The sequence below is a fragment of the Podarcis cretensis genome (genome assembly GCF_951804945.1).
Source record: "Podarcis cretensis genome assembly, chromosome: 12".
NCBI lineage: Eukaryota > Metazoa > Chordata > Lepidosauria > Squamata > Lacertidae > Podarcis > Podarcis cretensis.
Genome location: NC_137181.1, coordinates 61,773,858 through 61,798,379, shown reverse-complemented (window position 1 = coordinate 61,798,379; position 24,522 = coordinate 61,773,858). Strand labels below are relative to the sequence as shown.

Genomic DNA, 24,522 nt, shown 5'->3' with positions numbered 1-24,522 from the left:
CTATCATTCAGTTAACTTGCAAATGAGAGTAACGGGGTTTTGCAAAACACTGGATAATATATTTTCCTACGGAATGTTGAAATGGGATTATTCTATGTACCATGGGAGATCCTCCATCAAAGGGTTAAGGCAAAAATGCTCATTATGTAGCCCCTTATTTGTGCCTACCTATTTGCATTACTTCTCATGCTGAACACACAGAATTACAAATCTTCTTGAAAATATGCTATTTCTTAGAGTTGCAACTGAATTTTAATATAAGTGTCCAAATACTATTTTTTGCAGCTAAGCAGTTATTTTAAAACAGTGAAGTAAGCAATAAACTTAGACTGAGTGTTTTTTAATGGAAAAGATTAAAAGAGAGCTAATTAATTTTCTGATTTTACATGCAAAGTCATTCTCAGGCAGTGATTAATCCCCAATAAGGATTTTGCTCCCTATATAAAGAATCTCAAAAGTCTCTCCTACTAATTATATGCTCTTTTTAATGTTGTGCCCTGGAAATACTTGTAGGTTTTAAAAATATATATATAAAGAAGTACTACACTGGCAATATTAAAGTTCCACCAATAATTTCAAATATATACCTTTTAACAGACCCTCTGGTATCCATTTATCCAGAATACTAGCTTTAAAAGCCTGTGAAAGACCATATGCTGCGAGGAAGGACTTCAGCACTTGCTTCTCCAATTCCTCTTTTTTTGCCCCCAATTCAGTGACCCCCCTCTCCAATCCTCCACTCTAGTCATACCCTCACATTCCCAATGAAGACCAATAACCCTGGCAGAGCTATTGGTGACTCACAGCAAATGGGATGCTTGACCTGTACAGACCATGATGCAGGATCCTTACCTTACTCTATATTGGCTGCATGACAAAGCTAATGCTTAAGACACAGCCTACTATAATCAGTGCTTTTTTCTGGGGGTATGCACACCCCTAAACATTTTGTGAATCTTTGTACTTTTGTCCACTTTACTGTATTTATTTTCCCTGATTTGAACTATAAAATGGTGATTTCCTTGAGTCAAAATGAGAGTACCCCTAAACATTTTTTTTAGAAAAAAGCACTGACTATAATAATAGACTCAGAGAAGTGCAACTCCTGTTTCCTACAATTAAACACACACACACACTGGCATGAGTAGTTTTTAAAATCTGATTTTAGGGGACAGCTGAAATTTGGAGAAGCATCCACCTGAGGATTCACCCCATTAACTGTTCTACCAAATAGCGTTGTTATAACGATCTCTGGCAGGCAAGCAGCCTGATAAGCAGCAATGACTTTCCGTTAGTTCTTAAGCAAGTTTATTTACAAAAAACCCACACATCCAGAGCACGTCTTCCCACCTGCTCACATTGACAGTAGTTGATCAGTCTGAATCATCGTTCCTCCCCCAACAGGAAGAACACCAAAATCCCGCCTTTCTTCTCCTTCCCTTCCATTGTACTCTGAGCTTCTCCAGTCTCCTAGTACGGGGACTGAATGGCTTGCCTGCCTCCTCCCCACTCCCAGAGGACCCAGTCTCAGACTCTGGGCTTATCTTCTGGTTGCCTAGCAATGCTCTGGCCACCTTCCAACTCTTCCTCTCCTTGGGAGCTAACAGCATCTTCCCTGGGAAGGAGGGGGGCCGGGCTGCCCTTTCTAGACTCTGACAGCCAGCTCTCATCTGCTGTCGGCCCCTCGCTCACTTAGCTCAATTTCTGAGGCCGACTCTTCCGCTGCGCTCTGGGAGCCACATTCCTGACAGTTGTTACTAACTAAATTCTTTTAACTCCACAAAGCGGTCCATTATAAGGTTGTCCAGATGCAAAGGTCTGTCAGCTGTGGTGGAGGTTGTGCAGGAGGTTTGTCTTTAAACATTGGTTAGATTTTGGTAAAGGTTGCGGACTGGTTACAATAACACCAGTTACAAGATATGTTTAAGACAGATTTTTAAAAAATGGGGTTTTGGACCAAAGATCACAATTTGAAAGAGAAGTATTACAAACCAAGGATAAACTTCTGTCTAGAATGTGCAACCTTCTATTAGAATGGGAAACAGAAGACGAGCTAGTTAAAGCTTCAAAGACACACTGGGCAATAGATACAGGGCACAATATAGATTTAAACCTCTGGAAGAAACTCTGGAAAAATGATTTGATATTTACTGCATGTAATTCACTGAAATAGAATCATTTGAAAATGATTCATAGATGGTATCTAACTCCAAGTAGGTTGGCTAAGATGTATAAAGTAGAATCAGACACATGTTGGAAATGTAAAGAAATCAAGGGAACCTTTTTTCATATGTGGTGGACATGTAGAAAGGTAAAAGAATATTGGGATATGATTTACAATGAGTTAAAAAAAAAGTTTCAAATCACCTTCCCAAAAAGACCAGAGTCCTTCTTATTGGGAATAACCCAGACAGAAATTTCCAGGTGTCAGAAAAGCCTGTTTATGTATGCAACAACAGCAGCCCTTGTTTTGTTAGCCTCAAAATGGAAAGTTAGTGAGGTCCCAAATAAAGAGGACTGGCAACTTAAGATGTGAGAATATGCAGAACTTGCAGGTTTAACACATAGAACAAGAGAGCAAGAAGAACATATATGTAAAGAAGAGTGGAAATTATTGAATATATGGAAAATAATTGTACAAAGCTGAAAATGCTGGCAGCATTAAGATAAATTCAACAATGTAAATAATGTCTGAATGGAGTAAAAATGGAAAACTGACATGAATGGTTACGGTAAAATATGCAGGAATGAAAGATATGCCAAATGAACCATGGAAGGAGAAGAAGGGAAGATAGTTAAATGTTGGTAAAATGTTTACCTTGATTGTAACATAGAAAATTTAATACAAATTATTACATTAAAAAAAGATTTTGGTAAAGGTTGTCTGTTGCTGATCACTTCTGCAGCTCCCCCCTCTGACTTTTCTCACAGAATGCTTATGGGAAGTATTATAGGATGGCCGCCCACACATTCACACCCTCTGGATCTCCTACAGCGCTAGTCCAACGTCAAATTATGCCCATGCTACAAATGATTCATTATGGATGAATCTGACAGAGTGTTGGGTTATCTTTAAATACTCATTGAAAAACTGCCTTGTGTGTTATCATTACATTGTTCCCAAAGTCCTCTTGTAATAAAATGGAAATCCACAGCTAGGTCAGAACAGAATTTCACACTTACTAACTCTGCCCTAATAGCACTGATTAGAGAAGCTTCCCTTTTTGTCAACTTAATTATTGCAACTGTGCATTTACACTTCATTTTGCTCTTTAAAATTTTCATTAAAATAATCTTAAAGGAACCATAACTATTAACATTCACCCCCAAAGTAAGGTATCATTTGAACTGAAAAACTCTTTTGGTTCCCCCGTAGCCTCCTCCTGACTTGACTGCTGCCTGCAGTTTAGCAACATCCTGAGACCAAAAATGTGCTTAGAAAACACTAGTATTAATGTGAGCCATATTTGTGGTCACCAGTGTTGGTGTAAGCTTTTCATTGGCTGGTTTTTGGAGTACATAAAGGTGATACACCAATAGCACCACTTGGTGAAATGCTGTCTATTTATGCATTTATACAATAAATAGCAAAAATAACTAATAACCACAACAATACTATTTTCTTGTTCAGTGGTTGTTTATAAATGAGAGCTAACTAAAGTGGATTGACATTTCTGCAGAAGCAGCAAGTAGCACATTAAAGAAACATAATTAAAAAAGCCCATTCATTTTCAAGTAAGACAAACTCTTCTTGCAATGTGAGTATGACCAATTCAGGCATTTCAAGCTTTGGTCACCTCCCAGCGCCAAGTGAAAATGATTGTGACCAGGCTGCAAAACTTGATTTTCCAAGAGAAGGCATCAGATTCATATTGTGGACGCAACAGCCTTATGGGAAGCATGTAGAATTGTTTCAAATAAGTGTTGTGGTCAAAATAATCAGAGAGATAATATCACAGGCTTCCAAACACAGTTGCTAGGTAGAGATCTTTTATCTTTAAGTCTAGCCAGGGAGGGAGGGAGGGAGAGAGTCAGAAAGCAAACTGCAATCAGGGGCATAGGAAGGGGGGGGGGTGAAGGGAATGCGGTCCGCCCCGGGTGTCATCCCTGAGGGGGGGACAAAATGGCCTGCAGTGCGCCTGAGCCACGCATCTCTCCTGGGAGCAACACGGTGGCTCAGGGCCCCCACTGCCCAAAATGGCAGCGTGGGGCTTGTGTCCACCAGGTGGACTCCATGGGCAGCTCCCCGCACTGCCCCCCTGGGCAGATCGCTGTGGTGCCCCTGTGAGGAGCTACTAGAGATGGGGGAAAAGAATCAATTCAGTTCACATTTAAAGGCTAACTTTAAACAATCTGCAAAGACACTGCCATCCTTCAGAATTCCCAGTACTCCAAGTTTTGTGATGCAGTTCTCCAACCAAGCAATGTGCAGAAAAGTGCATATATTGCGGTAAAGTGTGCAAAGATTAGTGAAAATAACATGCAAGAAATTATGATGTTGCAAGAGTGTGCATGTCAGACAGAACTACACACAAAAATGTGTAACTTAGAGTTAATCTGTGCTAAAATGCTTATGAATGTTCATTAAGGCTTGCCATAAGATAATTTGCAAATTGATGTGGAAATGTGGAGAACTGAACATTGGAAAAATGAAAAACGAAAAGAAACCCAAACTGAGGTGACTGCCCATCCTTGGGAGTAGCCTGGTCATCTTTGTGTAGCTGGGTTCTCTTGATGAAAATGTTCCAGTCTACTCTGAAAAACAAACTCAAATAATTCTTCTTTCCTGCTGTCCATAATATCAGAGACCACACATTGTCCGAGGTATTATACCAGGCTGGAAGTCCAAGAACCCACATTTTGTTTTCATGGCTACGAAACAGATGACTTTGCTCTCCTTAGGACAGAAGATAGATAGCAATTCATTTGCATCATCCACCATTTATTGCCATTTATATGTGGAATATATCAAACCTAAAGTGTAACAGAGTAGGTAAAATTCCAAAATACAAGATAATACAAATTAAAACTCAGAGAGCACTGTTGCAGCCCTTTGTTTAATGCCAGATGCTAGACATTTTGAAGACTTTACTGTCTCCAGACTGTCTTTGTCCACAAAGTCTTTCATGTATTATCCTTATATATTATGCCTTTTAGTTTTTTCTTGCATATAGAACACAGGAGCCTCGTTGCTATTAAAGGAATTGCAGCCTTTTCTGTTTCAAAAGTATCTACTTGGACTGTAGTGCATGTGTGTTTTGAGTGCCATGACAGAACTTTGCATATGAAAAAAATGTTAAGTTGTGTAGTTTTATTTATAAAAAGTTTAAAATTGATAAAGGCATTTTTGTAGTTTCCTACGTAATTGTTTCACTGTGTACGGAGTGGAATCCCAAATGGTGCAAACTAATCGATAGGAAACCTGTAGGAGTCTAAATAGCCCCAGCATGCAAATTATAGTCTATGTTGTTTATACATTGTTGTTTTCCTGATGATCAAATCTGGCTATGATTTTAAAGTAGTATCACAATTAGCCCATTGTCCATTCTAATTATAATGTGCAGTGAATAGAGGATGTGATCCAATTTTTTTCCCTTAAAATCACTCTAAAGGCAATTAACTCATTATTCACAATATTCAGAGTATTCTTTCCTAATAGGGTAAAGATTTACACTTTAGGAGAAAAATAATCAAAGCTCATTAGGCACCTAGGGCACTAAATGGAGTTGACATTTGGAGACTGGATCAGTGTATTTTCTCCATTAGCATTTTAATCACATTGAAACAAGGGCAGAATGTTTGTGCAAGCCATATCTTAAATGAGCAAAATCAAGCAACACATCATCTGTTTGCATTTCATCCTGTTAACTGACTCCTGGTGGTGCAGGATTCTCTGAAGTTGCAAAAAACTAACTAGTTAACTTTAAGGCTTGCAGCGCAAATCTACTTTCAGAAATCTCTCTCTCTCTATATATACACAGTACACATGTTCCCACTCCCAGCCATTTTATGACCCGTGACTTACTGCTTTTAATCCTTGAGGAGTTTGCAGAGCTACGATTGTGGGACAATCCCCCTCCTGCTGAGACCAGCTCCCCCCCCCTCTGGTCTCCCCCAGAACACACTGAGGAATGAAAGGGGCAGACACAGCCTGGAGAGGAGGAGTCCTGGTGGGCACTGGGAAGACAGGCAACTGCTCCATCAGGGCGAGACCAAGGCCTGAGCTGTGCTTTCTTTTCTTTCTTTCTTTTTTAATTTATTTATTCAAAGTTATAACAAAACATATTTTCCAAAAACATATCCTTATCCCCCCCCCGTTTTTCCCCCCTCCCCCCCACAAAACCCATCCTCCCCCCCCCCCGACTTCCCTCAGTTCCAGTCTTTGGTTTCTCCAATAACACTATTTTCTGCATGTTACAGAATTGTGTAGATCTTCAAACTGTTTAGCTAATTGTTATCAGTAAAAAAAATTGTGAATGTTTATTCAAAATGAATGTTTATTCAAAAGAGCTGTGCTTTGTTTCCTTGACTAAAGAGTTAACTTCATTGGCCTCAGATGATTCATTGTTTTGTTGGTGACCTGTGCCTGACTCCAGCCCTGAAAATTTCTTCCAGTCTGGTTTGACAATTTTATTTCCAATAAATTCCAACATCCATTATTAGAATAACAATCCATAGTTATTTACTTGTTGTATATTCATTAATTTGTACCCAGCTCCATATCTTCCAAACCCATTTCCTGTTGGCCAAAATGTCCCGTCCTAATTTAGAAAAAAAGTTCCTTCCATTTTGGCTTCTTCCATTCTTTTTCTAGCCTGGTGGTTCCCCCTCTCTAAATTAGCTGAGGATCCTTTCTCTCTCAGCTCTGTCTTTGCCATCTCAAGATGTTTTTAAATGTCTCTATCAGTGGTTTCATTCCACTCCTCCAGCCCCACAACTCCATCGTTTGTCCGTTTCCCTCTTCCAGGCACCTGTGTGAAGGACCTCCTGCTTTTCCTTTCCACTCTCTTGCTCAGGCAGATCTTGATCAGTATCCCCCCCCCCCCCAGGTCCTGCTTATTCTTTGCTCTGATCTTTCTCTGATCCATTTTTGTTCACCATCATGTTATGCATCTCTGCTTTGAGCTCTTTCAGTTGCTCATCCAATAATTGTCTGGTGTGTGTTCAATGGTATCTTTGCCATTTTGGGTTCTGTTAGGCTCCACCTTGACAGTCTCTGTCTTGAAAACTTGCATTTGTCTCTGGATAGACAGCTAGAGCATCCTTATCCATTTCTAATCTTTCTTAATCACAAATAATTAAGAGAGACTTTTGTATTATTTTTCAGCCTGTTCATTAACGTCTCTTCCTATGCCATAACAAAATAAAAAAAATCCTTCCAGTAGCACCTTAAAGACCAACTAAGTTAGTTCTTGGTATGAGCTTTCGTGTGCATGCACACTTCTTCAGATACTTCAGACACTTCTTCAGTGTATCTGAAGAAGTGTGCATGTACACGAAAGCTCATACCAAGAACTAACTTAGTTGGTCTTTAAGGTGCTACTGGAAGGAATTTTTTTATTTTGTTTTGACTATGGCAGACCAACACGGCTACCTATCTGTAACTCTTCTTATGCCAACAGTCAATTCATGTTCTAGGTGAAAATTAATTGGCAGATAGATTCACTTCAGTTGCAATACATCCTAATCTCGGAATTAAATAAAATTAGGGAGGTTTAGCTGACCTGATGTCCTGAGGGCTAACCTTCAAGGTTCTTATGTGGTGTCTGGGCATAGTAGTGGTTCCTCGCTCCAGGATGTTCCCCACATCTGAAAACTTCTCATCTCTGGTGAGAAGAAATCAGGCTCTCAAATTCACATCCCAAGACTGATGAGGAACAGTCTGTATGAGATTCATGCCGGAATGCAGCTGCCGGGGCTATTTGCAAGCAACCCAGTCTGATGATCATGAGGGGGAGCAGAGGATATATTTAGTGCCCCCCACTCTCTTCTCCCCCAAACAGCTGGATCAGAGATATTGCTGATAATATTAGTGGGGCTGCACATGTGTCAACCCAACTGCTGTGCACACATCCTACCAGGTCAGGGCTGTGGACTGGATCATGCTTTTTGAAACTTCCTTTTTCCAGTGAGTGGCTTCCAGAGAGCCAGTGTGGTGTAGTGGTTAAGAGCAGTAGTCTCGTAATCTGGGGAACCGGGTTCGCTTCCCCGCTCCTCCACCTGCAGCTGCTGGGTGACCTTGGGCCAGTCACACTTCTCTGAAATCTCTCAGCCCCACTCACCTCACAGTGTGCTTGTTGTGGGGAAGAAGGGAAAGGAGAATGTTAGCCGCTTTGAGACTCCTTAAAGGGAGTGAAAGGCGGGATATCAAATCCAAACTCTTCTTCTTCTTCTTCTAAAGTACCATGCACAGTGGGTCATTGCATCAGACAGTTGACCAGAAGGTTGGTGGTTTGAGCCCCCATGGAGAGTTGGACTAGATGACCCTCAGGACCACTTCCAACTCTACAGTTCTACGAAAACAGAGTTACCTAGCTTAGAGGTTAAACATTGCAAAACACTGCCACATTCAGGCCCAGACACCAATTTCTCTGGGGGGAGCATGATCTGTTTTAGAAAACTGCTCCTGGATCTTAAGCTTGTAAGATAACATGGCCTGGAAAGCTTCTTCTGGCTTAAAGGCTCAGAGAAAAAAGAAAAGTGTCATAAGATTTCTTTTACCAAAGTGCTGTTATGAGGCTGAAACATTTCAGGTAAGTCTGACTTTGGAAAGGGATTTTGTTTCCCAAACAGCAGGAAACTGTTTTTAGACTCATTGTAAAAATGAAATAAAATCCTCTATATGACTGACTGACATTAGTCTGAAATTCTGGAAGAATTAGGAGAGTAAACATTGCAGTGGCTACTTATCCCTTGATGAGCCAGACTTTTGCCATTCCAGAGGCTTTATTGCATCAGCAGAAGGTGAGAAAACAGGACACTGGCCTCTAAATTCCTTTTCTAACACTGCAAGCAGAACAACCATTTCAATTTTCTTATATTTTATCCATTGAAGATAGGTGAAAATGTCTTAAGTGAAATATGCAGAGCTACTGGGAGTGCCTTCCCCTTGGGTAATAAAGCAATTTCAGAGGCCATGATGCTCTTCCTGTGGTCTTTCCTCACCAGCATTTAAACAGTGTCGTTATTGGAATGCTTCTGGAATGGATTTCTGGAATGCTAAATCACACTTAGTTCATACCAGGCAGTGAGCCCAGCAGTTATCGTAGATGGGTACAAAATATACCATTTGAAAGGTTTTGCTCTTAGGGAGAAGGATTTGCGTGTCGAGGTCCCCAATACACCCCAAAGGAAAACACAATTGACACTTAATTTTTGTTTAATTTTTTTGGCATAATTTTGGCCACAAGTTTATTCAGATACAGCCATGTGAGTGGTTGCTTAGGCATTGGTAGCACTAACTGCCCCCGCACGGGGACAGCTCTGACATTTGCACCCCCCGCGAAGTCAGCAAGGGTAAGTCACCTGGGGAGAGAGACGGGACTGGGAACCATGCCTCACCTCTCCCCAGCATGCTCCCAGGGGCTTGCGTGGCCCTAGCCCCTTGCCAGGGGGTTTCGGACAAAAGCATGGGGGAGCCCCTGGGTTCCTTTAATGGTAAAACCCTTCAGCAGCAGCAGCAGCAGCATTTTGGAGGGGCAGGCACAGCCGAATCCATGCCCCTCCACCAACCAATTCCAAGACCAATGCCTAACCGCAAACCTTACAGGTTGTGACGATTTGCTATGCGGTAGGCGAAAACCAAGTGGCACACACTAAGCCAAATGGCAAAATTCCTACCGGGCCCCTGCCCCAAAGCAGACGACCCCATGACAGGCAATAGCAAGGTCAAGCAAACAGCCTAACATTAGGGAAGGGAGGGCGGGTGATCCGAAGCACGTAGCGAAAGAGGACGTCCGTTGCTGCGTGCCTTGTATTTAACAAATAGGGCTGTCAATCACTAAATGGCAACATCTAAATTTCCCCCAGTAACAGCCCGCCCCTGCTTACGAGTTGGCCAAACCATCTGCCCAGAAACAGCAAGGTGTCTTGGAATCCCCAACCGCAACACGTGCTCTCCGTGATGGAGAACACGCTTTGTAAAATTTGAAATGTGCTGAAATTCCATTTCTGCACTTGCCCCTGCCCATCCCCCACCTGCTCCCCCCCCCCTCAGACCTCCTCCTCCTCCTCCGCTGCCAGCGCCTCAGGTGTACTTCCAGAAACCAGCTTCCGGAAGTGCTGCGACCGAAGAGTGCTGATGCATGGGGGCAGGGACAAGGTAGGTTTTGCTTCTGTTTTCTGCCCACCCCCCCACCAGTGTGAGCCAGCTGGGAGGGACAGGAAAAGGCCAGTCTTTTGGTCTTGTGCTGTGGCACGGCCAGAGCATGGGAGCCACAATGGGACACCCGGGACTGGGATCAGAGGCCAGGCGTCCCACTTAGAATGGGGCGGCTGTGCAGGATGCACTTAAGGAGGGGGGCCTGCAGGGCCGCCCTATGCCTGCCAACCTAAAACCAACTCCCACTGAGCTCAATGAGACTTACCCACTGATTTGGTGGTAAGGTCAACTGAATTTAATATAATTATTTCTGATTGGACACATTTAGGACTGTGTCAACTCTTACTTTCTTACATTTTTTTTTTTAAATCAGTTTAAATTGACAAAGACCCACTAAACTAAATAGACTTAAGAATGTTTAGTTTTGCTCTGGATTGTGGCCAAAAGTGTAGATCATTCTTTCCTTTTTCTTTTGAGAAAACTGTAAGATCACTTAAGATGCAATAACACTGGAAACATTTTTGTAAATGTGAAGCAGTTTTAAGTTTCACTGATTTCAGAGGGAGATATTTTTAGTGCTTTTAACTTAATAGTGGTTTCAACAATGACTAGACCATGCCAGTAATTCCATGAAAATGTCAACCTACAGACTCATTTTTCATTTTTATATGGTTATCATATTCTATATCATTTTAAAGGAATTTTTTGAAGTTTCATTATCTGGCAACAGTTTCCCAAAAAGACATTTGATATATAAGTAAAACAATCAGAAGTGTGACATGCAAGATGACTCAGAATTTCTCTATATCCTCTCACTAAAGTTTCATTAAAAACCTTTCCAAGAAAATAGAGAATACGTTAATTGTATAGATAGTTTTGCATTCTCATTTGGTGAAGTGACAAGAAATTTTGCATTAGGAACAAAATCAGATGAGTTTAGTATAATAAAAGTTATGCTGGTTGAGCATGTTTCAAATACACATACTCCCCTCATGAATGAAAGAAAAATATGCATGTTTTAACTTTCTTCTCTGAGATGCTTAGCATTAAGAAAACGAGGTAAGATATTAACTGAAACGTTATGCACATTTTACCCCTTGAAGTCAGCAGAGACTCCAGGCATCACTTACAGTTATGGCACGTGGCTCCACTGTATCGGGTTGCATCACAGTTGCAAGAGAAGCTGTCCCACGTCTGGGTGCACTTGCCTCCGTGCTCACAGTGATTGGGCACACACCTGGGGGGCGAGAGAGAGGGAGAGGCAAAGAAGCACATCAGGATGAAGGAGGGGCTCCATTTCGGGACAGCCCAACAGCACAGCATGGCAATTAAGCCTCGTTATATTTAGGTGGATTAATATAATACATGATGGAAGGCTGCAGGTGCACAAGGCATGGTCCATTCAGAAACAGGGAAGGGAAAGCGACACCAATGGGCTACACTTTCTTATCTCCATTACATTTTTACAGGTCACATACATAACTCATAGTATATATCAGCTATTTTATAAATATAGATAACACATAACATAACACAAGGTCATCAACAATAACTCACACATCAAAAAGTATAGAACCAAAGTGAGCAATTTCCACATAAATCATAAAGAGATCCAAAATAAAGATAAAAAATAATAATAACAGCAACAACTACCCCCAACAGCAACCCCTAAACAATACAGTGGTACCTCAGGTTAAGAACTTGATTCATTCCGGAGGTCTGTTCTTAACCTGAAACTGTTCTTAACCTGAAGCACCACTTTAGCTAATGGGGCCTCCTTCTGCCGCCGCACCGCTGGAGCACAATTTCTGTTCTCATCCTGAAGCAAAGTTCTTAACCCGAGGTACTATTTCTGGGTTAGCAGAGTCTGTAACTGAAGTGTATGTAACCTGAGGTACCACTGTACTAGAGCCCAATAGCAGTCTCCACTTTTGTAACTGGAGTCAGTCTGGGCCCCGCCCCCCAGACCTGGTAGAAAAAGGCCTGTAATGCAGGGAGCAGGTCTTCCAGGACTCCCAGCCAGGGTGGCCATAAATTTACACCCTGCCCTTCATCACGTGGTCAACAGTACTGAAAGCTGCTGAGAGGACAAAGAGATTTAACACCCCAATCTTGCATGCCTTGCATGCCTCATCTATAGGCCCAGCTCCAAGTTTTGAGTAGCCCTGGGCAACCTGCCTTCAGAAGTCTCCTTCCATTTTGCATGCCAACCCCTCACCAGTCACCAGCTGTTGGACAGGCTGCCAGGCCATGCAGAACAGTGCTCTGGGTCTGTGTAATGAAGAATACAAGAAGAGTCCTGTTGGATCAGACCAAAGGCCTACCTGATCTGGCATTCCATTCTCATGGTGGCCAAATGGATGTCTCTGGGCATGACAGGAGCTCAATGTCCCACTTGTGATACCTGGGTTTTCAGAGCACCTGGTCTTCAGAGCCGTGCTGATACTGGAGGTCAAAAAGTGGGGACCTGCGGTCCTCCAGATGCTGTTGGACCTCCCTGGGAGTGGATTCTCCTCTACTTTTCCTTCTCAAGCTGGTGGCAGCAAGGGGAGGTTTGGGACATTATTTTAGTCTACTCCCCAGCTTTCATCTGCACTGCTTCTGTGCTGCACTCCCACGGGTGATGGTGCCGAGGACCAAAGTCTCTGGACTGGACTTCTACATCTAGTATTGAGAATTAAGTGCCTCGGGATTTCAGGAAGAATAAAGCACACTCCCCGGGGATATTATTAAAGTTTGCAATTATCTATTCAATAACTTTTGTGCATGAGCCCACATGCACCTGCCCATTCAATGTGGATGTGAAGAATCTTGTTTTATATTCTGAGCCAGAAGCTGTGCGTTATAAACTGGGAAAATGTGTATTCTTTAATGTTAGCCCCTTACTTTGCTTGATGACACGTTCTATGATTAATCTGATATTATTCCCCCTGGGGGATATCATCAATTTGTCCCTTGGCACTGGGACATTCCCAGGGGAACTGAAGGAGGCAGTGGTGCGCCCGCTTTTAAAGAAAACATCATTAGATCCCTTAGATCTATCCAATTACCACCCGGTCTCAAATCTTCCATTCCTGGGTAAGGTGATTGAGAGAGCGGTTGCTGAACAGCTTGGTAGGTTTCTGGATGAAACATCGGCTCTGGATCCATTCCAGTCTGGCTTCCGCACTGGTCATGGGACCGAGACGGCTCTGGTCGCCCTAATAGATTATCTCCGCAGGCAGCTGGATCGAGGCGGGTCGGGGCTGCTGATTCTTCTAGACCTGTCAGCAGCCTTCGACATGGTCGATCACGAACTCCTGGACCACCGCCTTGCCGACGTGGGGATCCAGGGCACAGTCCTTCAATGGTTGAGCTCGTTTCTCTCTGGTCGGGGACAGAGGGTGGCGCTTGGGGGGGGGAATTGTCATCCCGCCACTCCTTGGTGTGTGGAGTGCCCCAGGGTGCGATACTCTCCCCGATGCTTTTTAACATCTTTATGCGCCCCCTCACCCAGCTTGTCTGGAGTTTTGGGCTGGGCTGCCATCAGTATGCTGATGACACCCAACTCTATCTGTTGATGGATGGCCATCCTGACTCGGCCCCAGACACACTGATCAGATGCTTGGAAGCTGTGGCTGGATGGTTACGTGGAAGCCAGTTGAAGTTAAATCCTTCAAAGACAGAGGTCCTCTGGCTGGGACGGGACGATATGGGATTGAGGGGGCAACTCCCATCTCTTGCGGGGGTGCAATTAGTGCCAGCACCATCCGGTAAGAGTTTGGGTGTAATCTTCGATACCTCCCTCTCCATGGAGGCGCAGATTGCAGCTATAACAAAGGCGGCATTTTTTCATCTCCGCCAAGCTAAGCAGTTGGCTCCTTACCTCTCTCGCCCTGACCTAGCCACTGTGATCCACGCGACGGTCACCTCCAGACTGGATTATTGTAACTTGCTCTACGTGGGGCTGCCCTTGAGACTGACCCAGAAACTCCAGCGGGTGCAGAATGCCGCAGCGAGACTCCTTACGGGGTCTTCGCTGCGAGATCACATTCATCCGGTGCTATACCAGCTGCACTGGCTCCCGGTGGAGTACAGGGTCAGGTTTAAGGTGCTAGTTTTAACCTTTAAAGCCCTATACGGCCTAGGACCCTCGTACCTACGGGACCGCCTCTCCTGATATGCCCCACAGAGGAACTTACGGTCTTCAAATAAAAACACCTTGAAGGTCCCAGGCCATAGAGAGGTTAGGCTGGCCTCAACTAGAGCTAGGGCTTTTTCGGCTGCGGCTCCAACCTGGTGGAACGCTCTGTCACAAGAGACAAGGGCCCTGCAGGACTTGACATCTTTCCGCAGGGCCTTCAAGACAGAGCTGTTCCACCAGGCCTTTGGTCAGGGCGCAGCCTGATTCCCTCCTTTGGCAATCTTTACAAAACTTTAGTTTATGGTTGCCATCAATTTTGATTTTAATTAATTTTTATAATGTTTTTATAATGTTGCACTGTTTTAGTGTTGTTAGCCGCCCTGAGCCCGGCTTCAGCTGGGGAGGGCGGGATATAAATAAAATTTATTATTATTATTATTATTATTATTATTATTATTAAAAAGCCATCTGCTTGGTCATTGTAGGCACCAGTATTCATGAATATTCCCCCCTTACTTCTAATGAAACTCTTATTGACTGTTCTGAAGCCCATAAGCAGATCAGTTCACCAGATAGCCATTTACTGGGTGGATATCTGCATTCTCTTGCGACAACTTTCTCATTGTTTCTTGCAACTGTTGCTGCTGACCCATCATAAGGCTCTCTTGCTTCCAGATGCTTTTGTTTTTGGTGTGGAAGAGCTTTCCCACACTTCTGCTTGCCGGTGCCTAGACCGCAGGAGTCTGAGTGGTTTTCCACTTGACCTGCACTTTCTAGGCACAGGTTCTGAATGTTTTGCCCCTTGCTCCACTCCTTTCCCAGAGAAAACCCACTCTTTAGTGCTAAATCGGAGCAAACATCAATCTGGAGAAACCCTGAATTCCTGTCTGAACACTATAGACTATAGAACACTATTGTCTGAACACTATAGAGCAGTTTTCCCCAGGAGAAAGCAATGGTATAAGAGAAGGGTGGATAAACCCTAAGATTTCTCTAGCAGAGATCAGCCATGCCTGGTTCTGGGAACTGCAATTCCCAGGAGGCAATACAGTATGGTGCATATACTTTGCAATATTGCTCATGCCCCAGCATTAGGAGTTGGGGTTGAAGCCTCAGAAATAGTTAAGCTTTTTTCCTGAATGCTCACTGAGAAAGCTAAAAAATACAGAACTATGCCTGAGTTGAGTTTGCCCATCACTAAAAACAGGGCTTTTCCAGCTGGAACTCACTGGAACTCAGTTCCAGCATGTCTCAGAAGGGCTCCATTGCCATTAGAAGAGAGGCGTTCAGGGCGAGTTCTGGCACCTCATTTTCTAGAGAAATAGCACTGACTAAAAATATCATAAAAAACTTATAGCAACTTCTAACCACTATAACTTTCTATACCCCCCTTCTGTACATTCTAGCAAATACCTCTTGTCAGCATGTTGAGGTAATGCACAAGAAAAGGAAGAACAGACATGAATACAAAATGGAAAAATTACAGGAGGACATATATTTATTTCTTAAGATCAACAAAATGAGATTTCAAACATTCAAGTTTGACTGGTCCCCTTTCTATCAAATATTCTTTTTAAAACAGGAATTACCATAATACTTTTTTGCTTTGGAAACTATTACTTTTCTCTTGTTGCAGTGTGCTTTGAAACCTCATTTCAAAGAACCAATTTGTTGCCCCTTTATTAAATTTCACTGTATCCTGGCTCCGTACAGTTGCTATATTTCCTGATCCATTTTCCTTTCATGTTGAGTTTCTTTTTCACCCAACACAATTTGGGAACCACACTCGTGAGGCATTATATTGAGAAACGATTAGGAGACCTCCCACCAATCAAGGAAATGATGAGATGGAAGGCAATAAAAATTAAACCTATACTTATCTGAATGCTTCTGGTGTCCCCACAATAGCCTGCAAGAGATGGCTGAATCAGAGCCAAAGAAATGCTAGCTTTCCCTTCAACATATGGCTTGTATATATTTGACTAACAGCTAATGAAATGCCTTGGAGGAAGGAGAGGGCTCTCTAGAAGGCTGCCATTTTGCACTCATTTCTCAGTAACTATTTGCCATGGAAGGGTTGCTTGAATATCCTCCAATAAAACCCTTGATTAAAATATTGTTCCAGAAATTAGTTGGCAACTCCCATTTTTCTTTGAGATGCATAATACAGTGGTACCTCGGGTTACAGAGGCTTCAGGTTACAAACACTTCAGGTTACAGACTCTGCTAACTCAGAAATAGTACCTCGGGTTAAGAACTTTGCTTCAGGATGAGAACAGAAATCGTGTTCTGGCGGCGCGGTGGCAGCAGGAGGCCCCATTAGCTAAAGTGGTGCTTCAGGTTAAGAACAGTTTCAAGTTAAGAACAGACCTCCAGAACAAATTAAGTTCTTAACCTGAGATACCACTGTACTATGGAGTAGAAAATGGATGCATTGCCAGATAACAAATAAAGCTCGTTGCCCCTATTGTCAGAAAATATATTTCCACAAAGCAGATATTGCCACTAAAAGCTCTCTTATCTGGACAATCAGTGACCCCCCCAGGCCACTGGAAGGTTGCCAGCTGTGTATGGCAGCCAACAAAGGAGGTTGTCAAGCACCCATCAGGCTGCAATCGTCTTGTTGCACACAACAACACTAAGCCAAACCACAGCCGAGTGTGAAGAAGCAAATGGGCAGGCTCCCAGAAAGGTGACAGGAGATCACATCCGGTTTGATCCTCCCTGGTTGTTTTGCTGTTGCCCTGTGCAGCTTAGCATATTGCCAAACCAGGCAAGGGGGTAAGATCTCTCTAGGCAGATCACGAGCTGTAACCAAGAGTTGTCTTGTGCCACAGTCCCTTCAGGAACCTGCTCCTTTGTGCTAAGCTACAACTTGGTACAGCGTCTTGAGAATGATGGCAGTCGGGCAAGTGGGCTTGTTCAACTTCTGGGTGCCAGGAGCCTCCAGGGTTCTAGAAGCAGGAACCTCCTGCTCCTTCAGTCCTCTCTGACAGTTGCCGACATCTCAGGCCTGATGGGGGCTCTCAAGTTGCTCAGACCCACTGTAAGTGCTGCAGTAGCTCAGTGATGCAAACTGAGTGCTGCGTTAGCTTCTATAAAGGCCAAATGCATTTTCCTGTGGTTTTCCATTATTGAGACTTGACCCAAATCTGTTTCTGAATTTGATTCACATACTAACATTGTGTGTTTGTGTTTCAACAAAGCTCAGGAGTTCATTGGCACACATGTCCTCCTCCTAGTTGAGCTTGGCGGGAGGAGGGGAGGAGGGGAAAAGGAGCAGAAGATGAGAAGCCCACACATCCCTACATTATATCAGAGCAGGCTGAATCTTCAAGGGTCCTCAAAGCAGTGCCACCAGGTGGGGCTCCAGACCCCACTGCCCCTCTTTTTGACCTCAGAGGGGATGGCAGAAGCAGTGTTACGGGGGGGGGGGGGGCACAATCTGCAAGAGGCAACTGTGAGGCAGCTGCCATGCAATGTTTTCTTCAAGGCTTCCGCAGAGTTTTCCTGCATTGGGCACATGCTGGGAATTACTGGATGTTTTAAAAGGCAGGTAGGTGGCTTGCAGTCATCCATCGCAAAGTGAAGTTGGGACAAGGAGATATGGGTTGGTGGTGGGTCCATCACCATCAGGTGTCAGTACTAGGGTTGATGGTGATATTCCCTATTTTCAAACTTTATACTGAAATATTGCACAGTAAAGTCCCTATGACACCTTACTGAAGCAGTCATTGCTTTAGTGAATGATCTGATCTTTTTTCCTCCCCCGCTTTTCTTTTTACCCCCCCCCCCAAATCTGTTAGTGTTTGATGACTGCATGCTTTGCCTTGAAATGTAGTATTTTTTATGTTAAATCTGATCTGAAGAGCTGCTGAAATCTCTCCACCTTTCCTTTGAACTTCTCCATGGGGTGCTGATTAGCCAATCCATTTTGTCTTCCTTGTCTGCCTTTGCCTTGTGTGTCTCCTATTTTATTGCTGTAGTGCATGCTGGGGGGGGGGGAGGGGGAGTTGCTTTAGAGTTGCTCAGAGCTCTTCATCAGGCTGGGTGCTAAAGACGCCAAGGTGGGTTGGGGAAAAGGGAAGCTGCTGATGCTAACCAAACCATCTTTGTCTTTGCTGATGCAGCCATTCATCAGCCTCTCTCTCTGGGACTGCCTGGGGCAGACAGAAAGAGCAGAGATAGAGCTTTCAGATTCCTAGTCTTCCCCCACCTTCCCTTCACTAGTTTTCTGGTTCCCCGTCTCCTTCTGCCTTCCTTCAACTGGCCCAAGCCTCCCCCTTCCTCTCTTCAATGCCTTCCCCTCTCCCTACCTTTCTCGGAAAGGGAAGCGGCACTCCTGTCCTCACTCTGCCCACCTGAACTCAGTCAGACTTCGGAGCTGACCTGGTTAGGATTGAAGAGTGAGCTGGCACACACAACTCTTTCTTTCCCTTTAGTTCCTGTGCTTCCACATCAGACTGACAGGGCTGGAAGTAAGTCCTATTGAACTGAATGGGACTTACTTGAGAACAGACATGGTCAGGATTGCAGACGTGCAGGTGAGTCTGAGAGGGATGGGATATGGGGATGGGAGGAAATTTATTTATTACTAAAGCTGTTCATTGCTGTTCAAGCACAATAAAGTTTGGACAGGTTTGATTCTTGTGTGAGAGTAAGTTTAAAAATGAGGAGAACAAAACATATCTGCTTGAAAATTACAAACACACACACACAGAGGTACCTGAAGAAGGTGAGTTAAGTACCATAAACAACGAGCACATTTGGGGGGGGGGGGAATTGCGCCCAATACAAGATGATATGAAAGTAACTATGGGATATAAAACCAGTCACAAAATTCGCAGGAATGAAATGGCCATGAAGTTATGAAAACAGCTACGGAATTGACAGATCAAATGACCAGTGAATTAACATAAACACAGCAGCATCTCACCATCTCACAGCCTCCCTCCTCTACTTCATCACAAACAGCTATGAGGCATCCACCTCTTTTCCTGCCCTTCCTCCTTCCCTCCCCTTTGTCTGCTGTTTCCTGAAAACTGAGTGTTTCTTGCACTGGTGAACGATAACTTACTGAACCATTTGAGCATACTCTGTGACTGCTCCCTGATAAACCAGGCCAATAATCCTTTACCCTGAGGACACTGGACATTGAGGGCCTTCTGGCGGTTCCCTCACTGCAAGAAGCGAGGTTACAGGGAGCCAGATAGAGGGCTTTCTTGGTAGTGGCGCCTGCCCTGTGGAGTGTCCTCATATCAGATGTCAAGGAAATATCTGACTTTTAGATGGCAGCACTATTTAGGGAAGTTTTTAATGTTTGATGTTTTATTGTGTTTTAAATATCCTGTTGGAAGCCGCCTAGAGTGGCTGGGGAGGCCCAGCCAGATGGGCGGGGTATAAGTAATAATTTATTATTTATACCCTGCCCATCTGGCTGAGTTTCCCCAGCCACTCTGGGCAGCTCCCAATCAAGTGTTAAAAACAGTATAGCATTAAATATTAAAAACTTCCCTGAACAGGGCTGCCTTCAGGTAGGGTCTTAGCCTGCGTACCAGGTGGAGCAGGTAGACAGCCGCTCTGGACACAGAATTAACCTGACCTCCATGGGCAGCTGTGAGTCCAAAATGACTCCCAGGCTGTGCACCTGGTCCTTCAGGGGCACAGTTACCCCATTCAGGACCAGGGAGTCCCCCCCCCCGCCCGCCCCTTGTCCCCTAAAAACAGTACTTCTGTCTTGTCAGGATTCAACCTCAATCTGTTAGCCACCATCCATCCTCCAACCGCCTCCAAACACTCACACAGGACCTTCACCGCCTTCACTGGTTCTGATTTAAAGGAGAGGTAGAGCTGGGTGTCATCTGCATACTGATCAACACCCAGCTCAAACCCCCTGATGATCCCTCCCAGCGGCTTCATATAGATATTAAAAAGCATGGGGGAGAGGACGGAACCCTGAGTCACCCTACAGGTGAGATCCCAGGGGTCTGAACACTCATCCCCCAACACCTCTTTCTGGACACAGCCCAGGAGAAAGGAGCGGAACCACCGTATAACAGTGCCCCCAGCTCCCAGCCCCTCTAGACAGTCCCGAAGGATGTTATGGTTGATGGTGTCAAAAGCCGCTGAGAGATCCAGCAGAACTAGGAAACAGCTCTCACCTTTGCCCCTAGCCCGCCGGAGATCATCAAGCAGCGCGACTAAGGCAGTTTCAGTCCCATGGTGAGGCCTGAATCCCGGTTGGAAGGGATCCAAATGGTCCGCTTTTTTCAGGCGTGCTTGGAGTTGTTCAGCAACCACGTGCTCAATCACCTTGCCTAAGAATGGTAGATTTGAGACTGAATAATAATAATAATAATAATAATAATAATAATAATAATAATAACTGAACTGGTAAGCTAGTTTAACCATGACAGACACTAAGGGTGCAATGGAAGATTTGGGGAGGGGGAATAAAAGGTTGTAACCATGGGGAGAAGATGGAATGACAAGGATGAGGAGGTGCTGCTCAAGAATTGGCAGCCAAAACAACAGCCGTAAGGGACAAGATTCAAGAACTTAAGAAGAGCCTGGCTCCATCAGACCAAAGATTCCTTTAGTCTAGGACTGGTCACCTTTGGGGAAGCCACCATCAACCCACGAGGGCAATTGCCCTTTCCCACTCTTGCCCCCACAGAATGGTGCCTCATGGCTTGTAGCCACCAACAACCTCCTCCTGCATGAAGATGCCAAATTCCCTTTTAAAGCCATCACAGTTGGTGACCATCACCACATCTTGTGGTGCAATTTATATCTGAGGTGCAGACTTCTGCAGTACTCTGTGACAAGAAGCCATTAGTTGCTTGACTGGGGCCAGCATAGAATTCTATAAGATCCACCCATTGCTGCAATATGCAATGTATGCAAGTTTAATTATGAAGTAAACACAATTTATATCTGAGGTGCAGACTTCTGCAGTACTCTGTGACAAGAAGCCACTAGTTGCTTGACTGGGGCCAGCATAGAATTCTATAAGATCCACCCATTGCTGCAATATGTAATGTATGCAAGTTTAATTATGAAGTAAACACAATTGTTTGACTTGTGAAAAATAGTCTACACATGAGCAGCAAGTCTTATTAAAGAGGTTTGCTTGCGGCAAAGCCCCAGGCCGGAATGGTGGAGAGATCTGATTAAGTTTGCCTGAAGATGAACCGGCTCCATTTGTGCTTCCCACATGGCAATCCCACAAAATTCACAGATGTACAAAAATTCATTTACTTGGTGGTATTGTATGCATATAATATAATGTATAATATATGCATATGATATATTCAATAAAATATAAACATATGCTTTTATAAAATATAATATATACATGTTAAATATGTTGAATGGTTTCTTTAAATGTAAAGGTTCATCATTGTTCCACCCGATGTGCATGTCTTTACGGGGCCAGAGCAAGGGCCAGAGCAAAATAACAAGACCCAGCTTTACAGCTGTGAAACATAGCAGGTGCTGCTCAGTTGTATTGATTAAGCTGTGTCAGCATTTGGGTGTAGTATATAAGGAGCAGCACCTAGCTCTCCCATTACCCTGGGGGATGGGTTGGTGGTTGGGTCATGGTTGTTGATGTATTTAGTGTAAATGGAGTTTTTGTTTTTGTAACTAAAACCTTGTTTAAGTTATTTTTGAGTCCCTTTTTAATGCGTGGTCTCCCCAGCAAGCTCTCTGCAGCGCTACTAAACTGCAAATAGCCAACAATATATTCATACATATGCACATGTTCATTGAAATAAGATATAATAATGTGTTATATTAAATTGCTTGCAAAAATGTGGGTTCATCAAAACTACGGTACATAGAAAAATGGGTCTATTATGAGGAAAAATAGGTCCCAGGTGGCTATACAATCTAGTAGTGTCATTCATTTAAATACTTAGGACTTGGTTTTTGTGAAAATACTCTATGGTAACTCATTTTGAGGCAATTAAATTTTTACCTGCCCATTCGCTTGGGGCTATAGACACTTTGTTGTCATTTGTTGGAGCCAACAAAAACATTTTTGTTGCTAAAATTGTGCCCTGGTTGCTGTCTAAGGGCTCACCCCACTTCTGCTGGTCCCGTGCCTAGCAAGCAGAGGTCCAGGCAGTTTCCTGCTTGCCCCAACCTTTCTAGGCATGAGTCCAAGTGGTTTTCCCCTTGCTCTGCGCCTTTCCCAGGAAACTCCACTCTTTAGCTCTAAACTGGAACAAACGTCAAACTGTAGAAAACCTGATTGCTGTTTGCTCTGACTGAGCACTAAAGAACAGTTTTCCTGGGGGGAAGTAATGGGAGAAAAGAAGGGTGGAGAAGCCCTAAGGCAGCTCTAGCAGAGATTCATTGGATATACAGTGGTACTCAGGTTAAGTACTTAATTCGTTCCGGAGGTCAGTTCTTAACCTGAAACTGTTCTTAACCTGAAGCACCACTTTAGCTAATAGGGCCTCCTGCTGCCGCCGCGCCGCCGGAGCACGATTTCTGTTCTCATCCTGAAGCAAAGTTCTTAACCTGAAGCACTATTTCTGGGTTAGCGGAGTCTGTAACCTGAAGCGTATGTAACCCGAGGTACCACTGTAATACAAAATAAGTTCCATTACATCTTGCCTGGAGTCGCAATATATCTGGTGAATTACTTAAAACTGAAGCAGGAAGTTGATTTTTAACTCCACCCTCTGCATTTTGAGTGATTTGTTAAATGTGAGGTCACAGGGGAGATGCCAGGTGAACATCTTTTTATGTTGTTTGATGAGATTATTATCTACAGATTTCTTATTTACACAATTTCTTCTCTCACCAAGTTTATTCCATCAGCTTTATCAAATATTACTTTTCATTTTATGGAACATTTTAGTATCATATTTTCTCAGGACATGCCCACGGAGCCACACTTGCAGATGAGGTCTCCATGTTCAGGGAATAAGGCCTTCTGGAACAAAAACAACTCCAGGGAACTGAGCTCAAATGTGTTGGGGGCTGTTTTGTACTGCAGCTGCAGCTCTATTCTGTTGAAGGACAGGCTACTATTTGTCTGGTACAGCTGTCCCAGAAACTAGCACATTCACCAAAAGACACATATGGGCATTTCTATGCCAATGTGAGATATCTAGAGGAACAAAAGGGACCAGAGCTTTCCAGAAACAGAGTATTTTTGAGAAAGTATAACAAAATGACAAATGAATGGTTAACTATGAATCTTGTCCCAGAGACAGGGGAGTGAAGAGATGCTTCTGAGCAGACTGTGTTGTGACTATTTCAACTTTTTTTTTGGGGGGGGGGGGGGAGAACAGCAGGAGAAATAGAAAGGCTGTTCAGAGCTAGGTGGAGTTTAAAGTACTACCTGCAAAGGACAGTTAAAATCTCAAGGTTCTTCACAGCCATTCAACAGGTGATTAGATCAGGAACCAGAAGATGGAGCAGTAATGATTTCAGAGGGTTCCACAGCAACCTGCCAAAAGCGCAGACACTGCCCTGTCCATCTCTGTAGCAGCTGGTGTGTTGTGGAGCTGAGGAGCACCCTTGCGGCACCAGCACTGTGGCAGCTTCCCTGCATGTGGCAGGAGCAGAGCGGGGGGCGGCAAGGCCAGGGCTGGGGGATGCTCTGCTGGAGCCAATCCAGTGCTCCTCATAGAATCATAGAATTATAGAACCCTTTGGAACCCGAACGTCCAATGGGGCTTTCACAGCTACTGACTACCTAATGCTTAGGTGGAATCTTTTTTCTTGTAGTTTGGAACCATTGCTCTGTGTCCGCTTCTCTGGAGCAGCAGAAAACAACCTTTCTCCCTCCTCTATGTGACATCCTTTTATATATTTGAACATGGCTATCATATCACCCCTTAACCTCCTCTTCTCCAGGCTAAACATGCCCAGCTCCCTTAGCCGTTCCTCATAAGGCATCGTTTCCAGGCCTTTGACCATTTTGGTTGCCCTCCTCTGGACACGTTCCAGTTTGTCCGTGTCCTTCTTGAACTGTGGTGCCCAGAACTGGACACAGTACTCCAGGTGAGGTCTGACCAGAGCAGAATACAGTGGCACTATTACTTCCCTTGATCTAGAT

General features: G+C 43.9%; 1 protein-coding gene across 1 annotated transcript in view; it reads right to left on the bottom strand.

Annotated features, from left to right (window-relative positions):
- The window catches only part of CNTNAP2 (contactin associated protein 2), a 1,037,318-nt gene that overhangs the window by 312,201 nt on the left and 700,595 nt on the right, over positions 1-24,522 (bottom strand). The window contains exon 11 of the mRNA XM_079947520.1: positions 11,452-11,558. Within this exon, the coding sequence (XP_079803646.1) occupies positions 11,452-11,558 (107 nt within the window). The remainder of the gene's footprint in view (positions 1-11,451; positions 11,559-24,522) is intronic.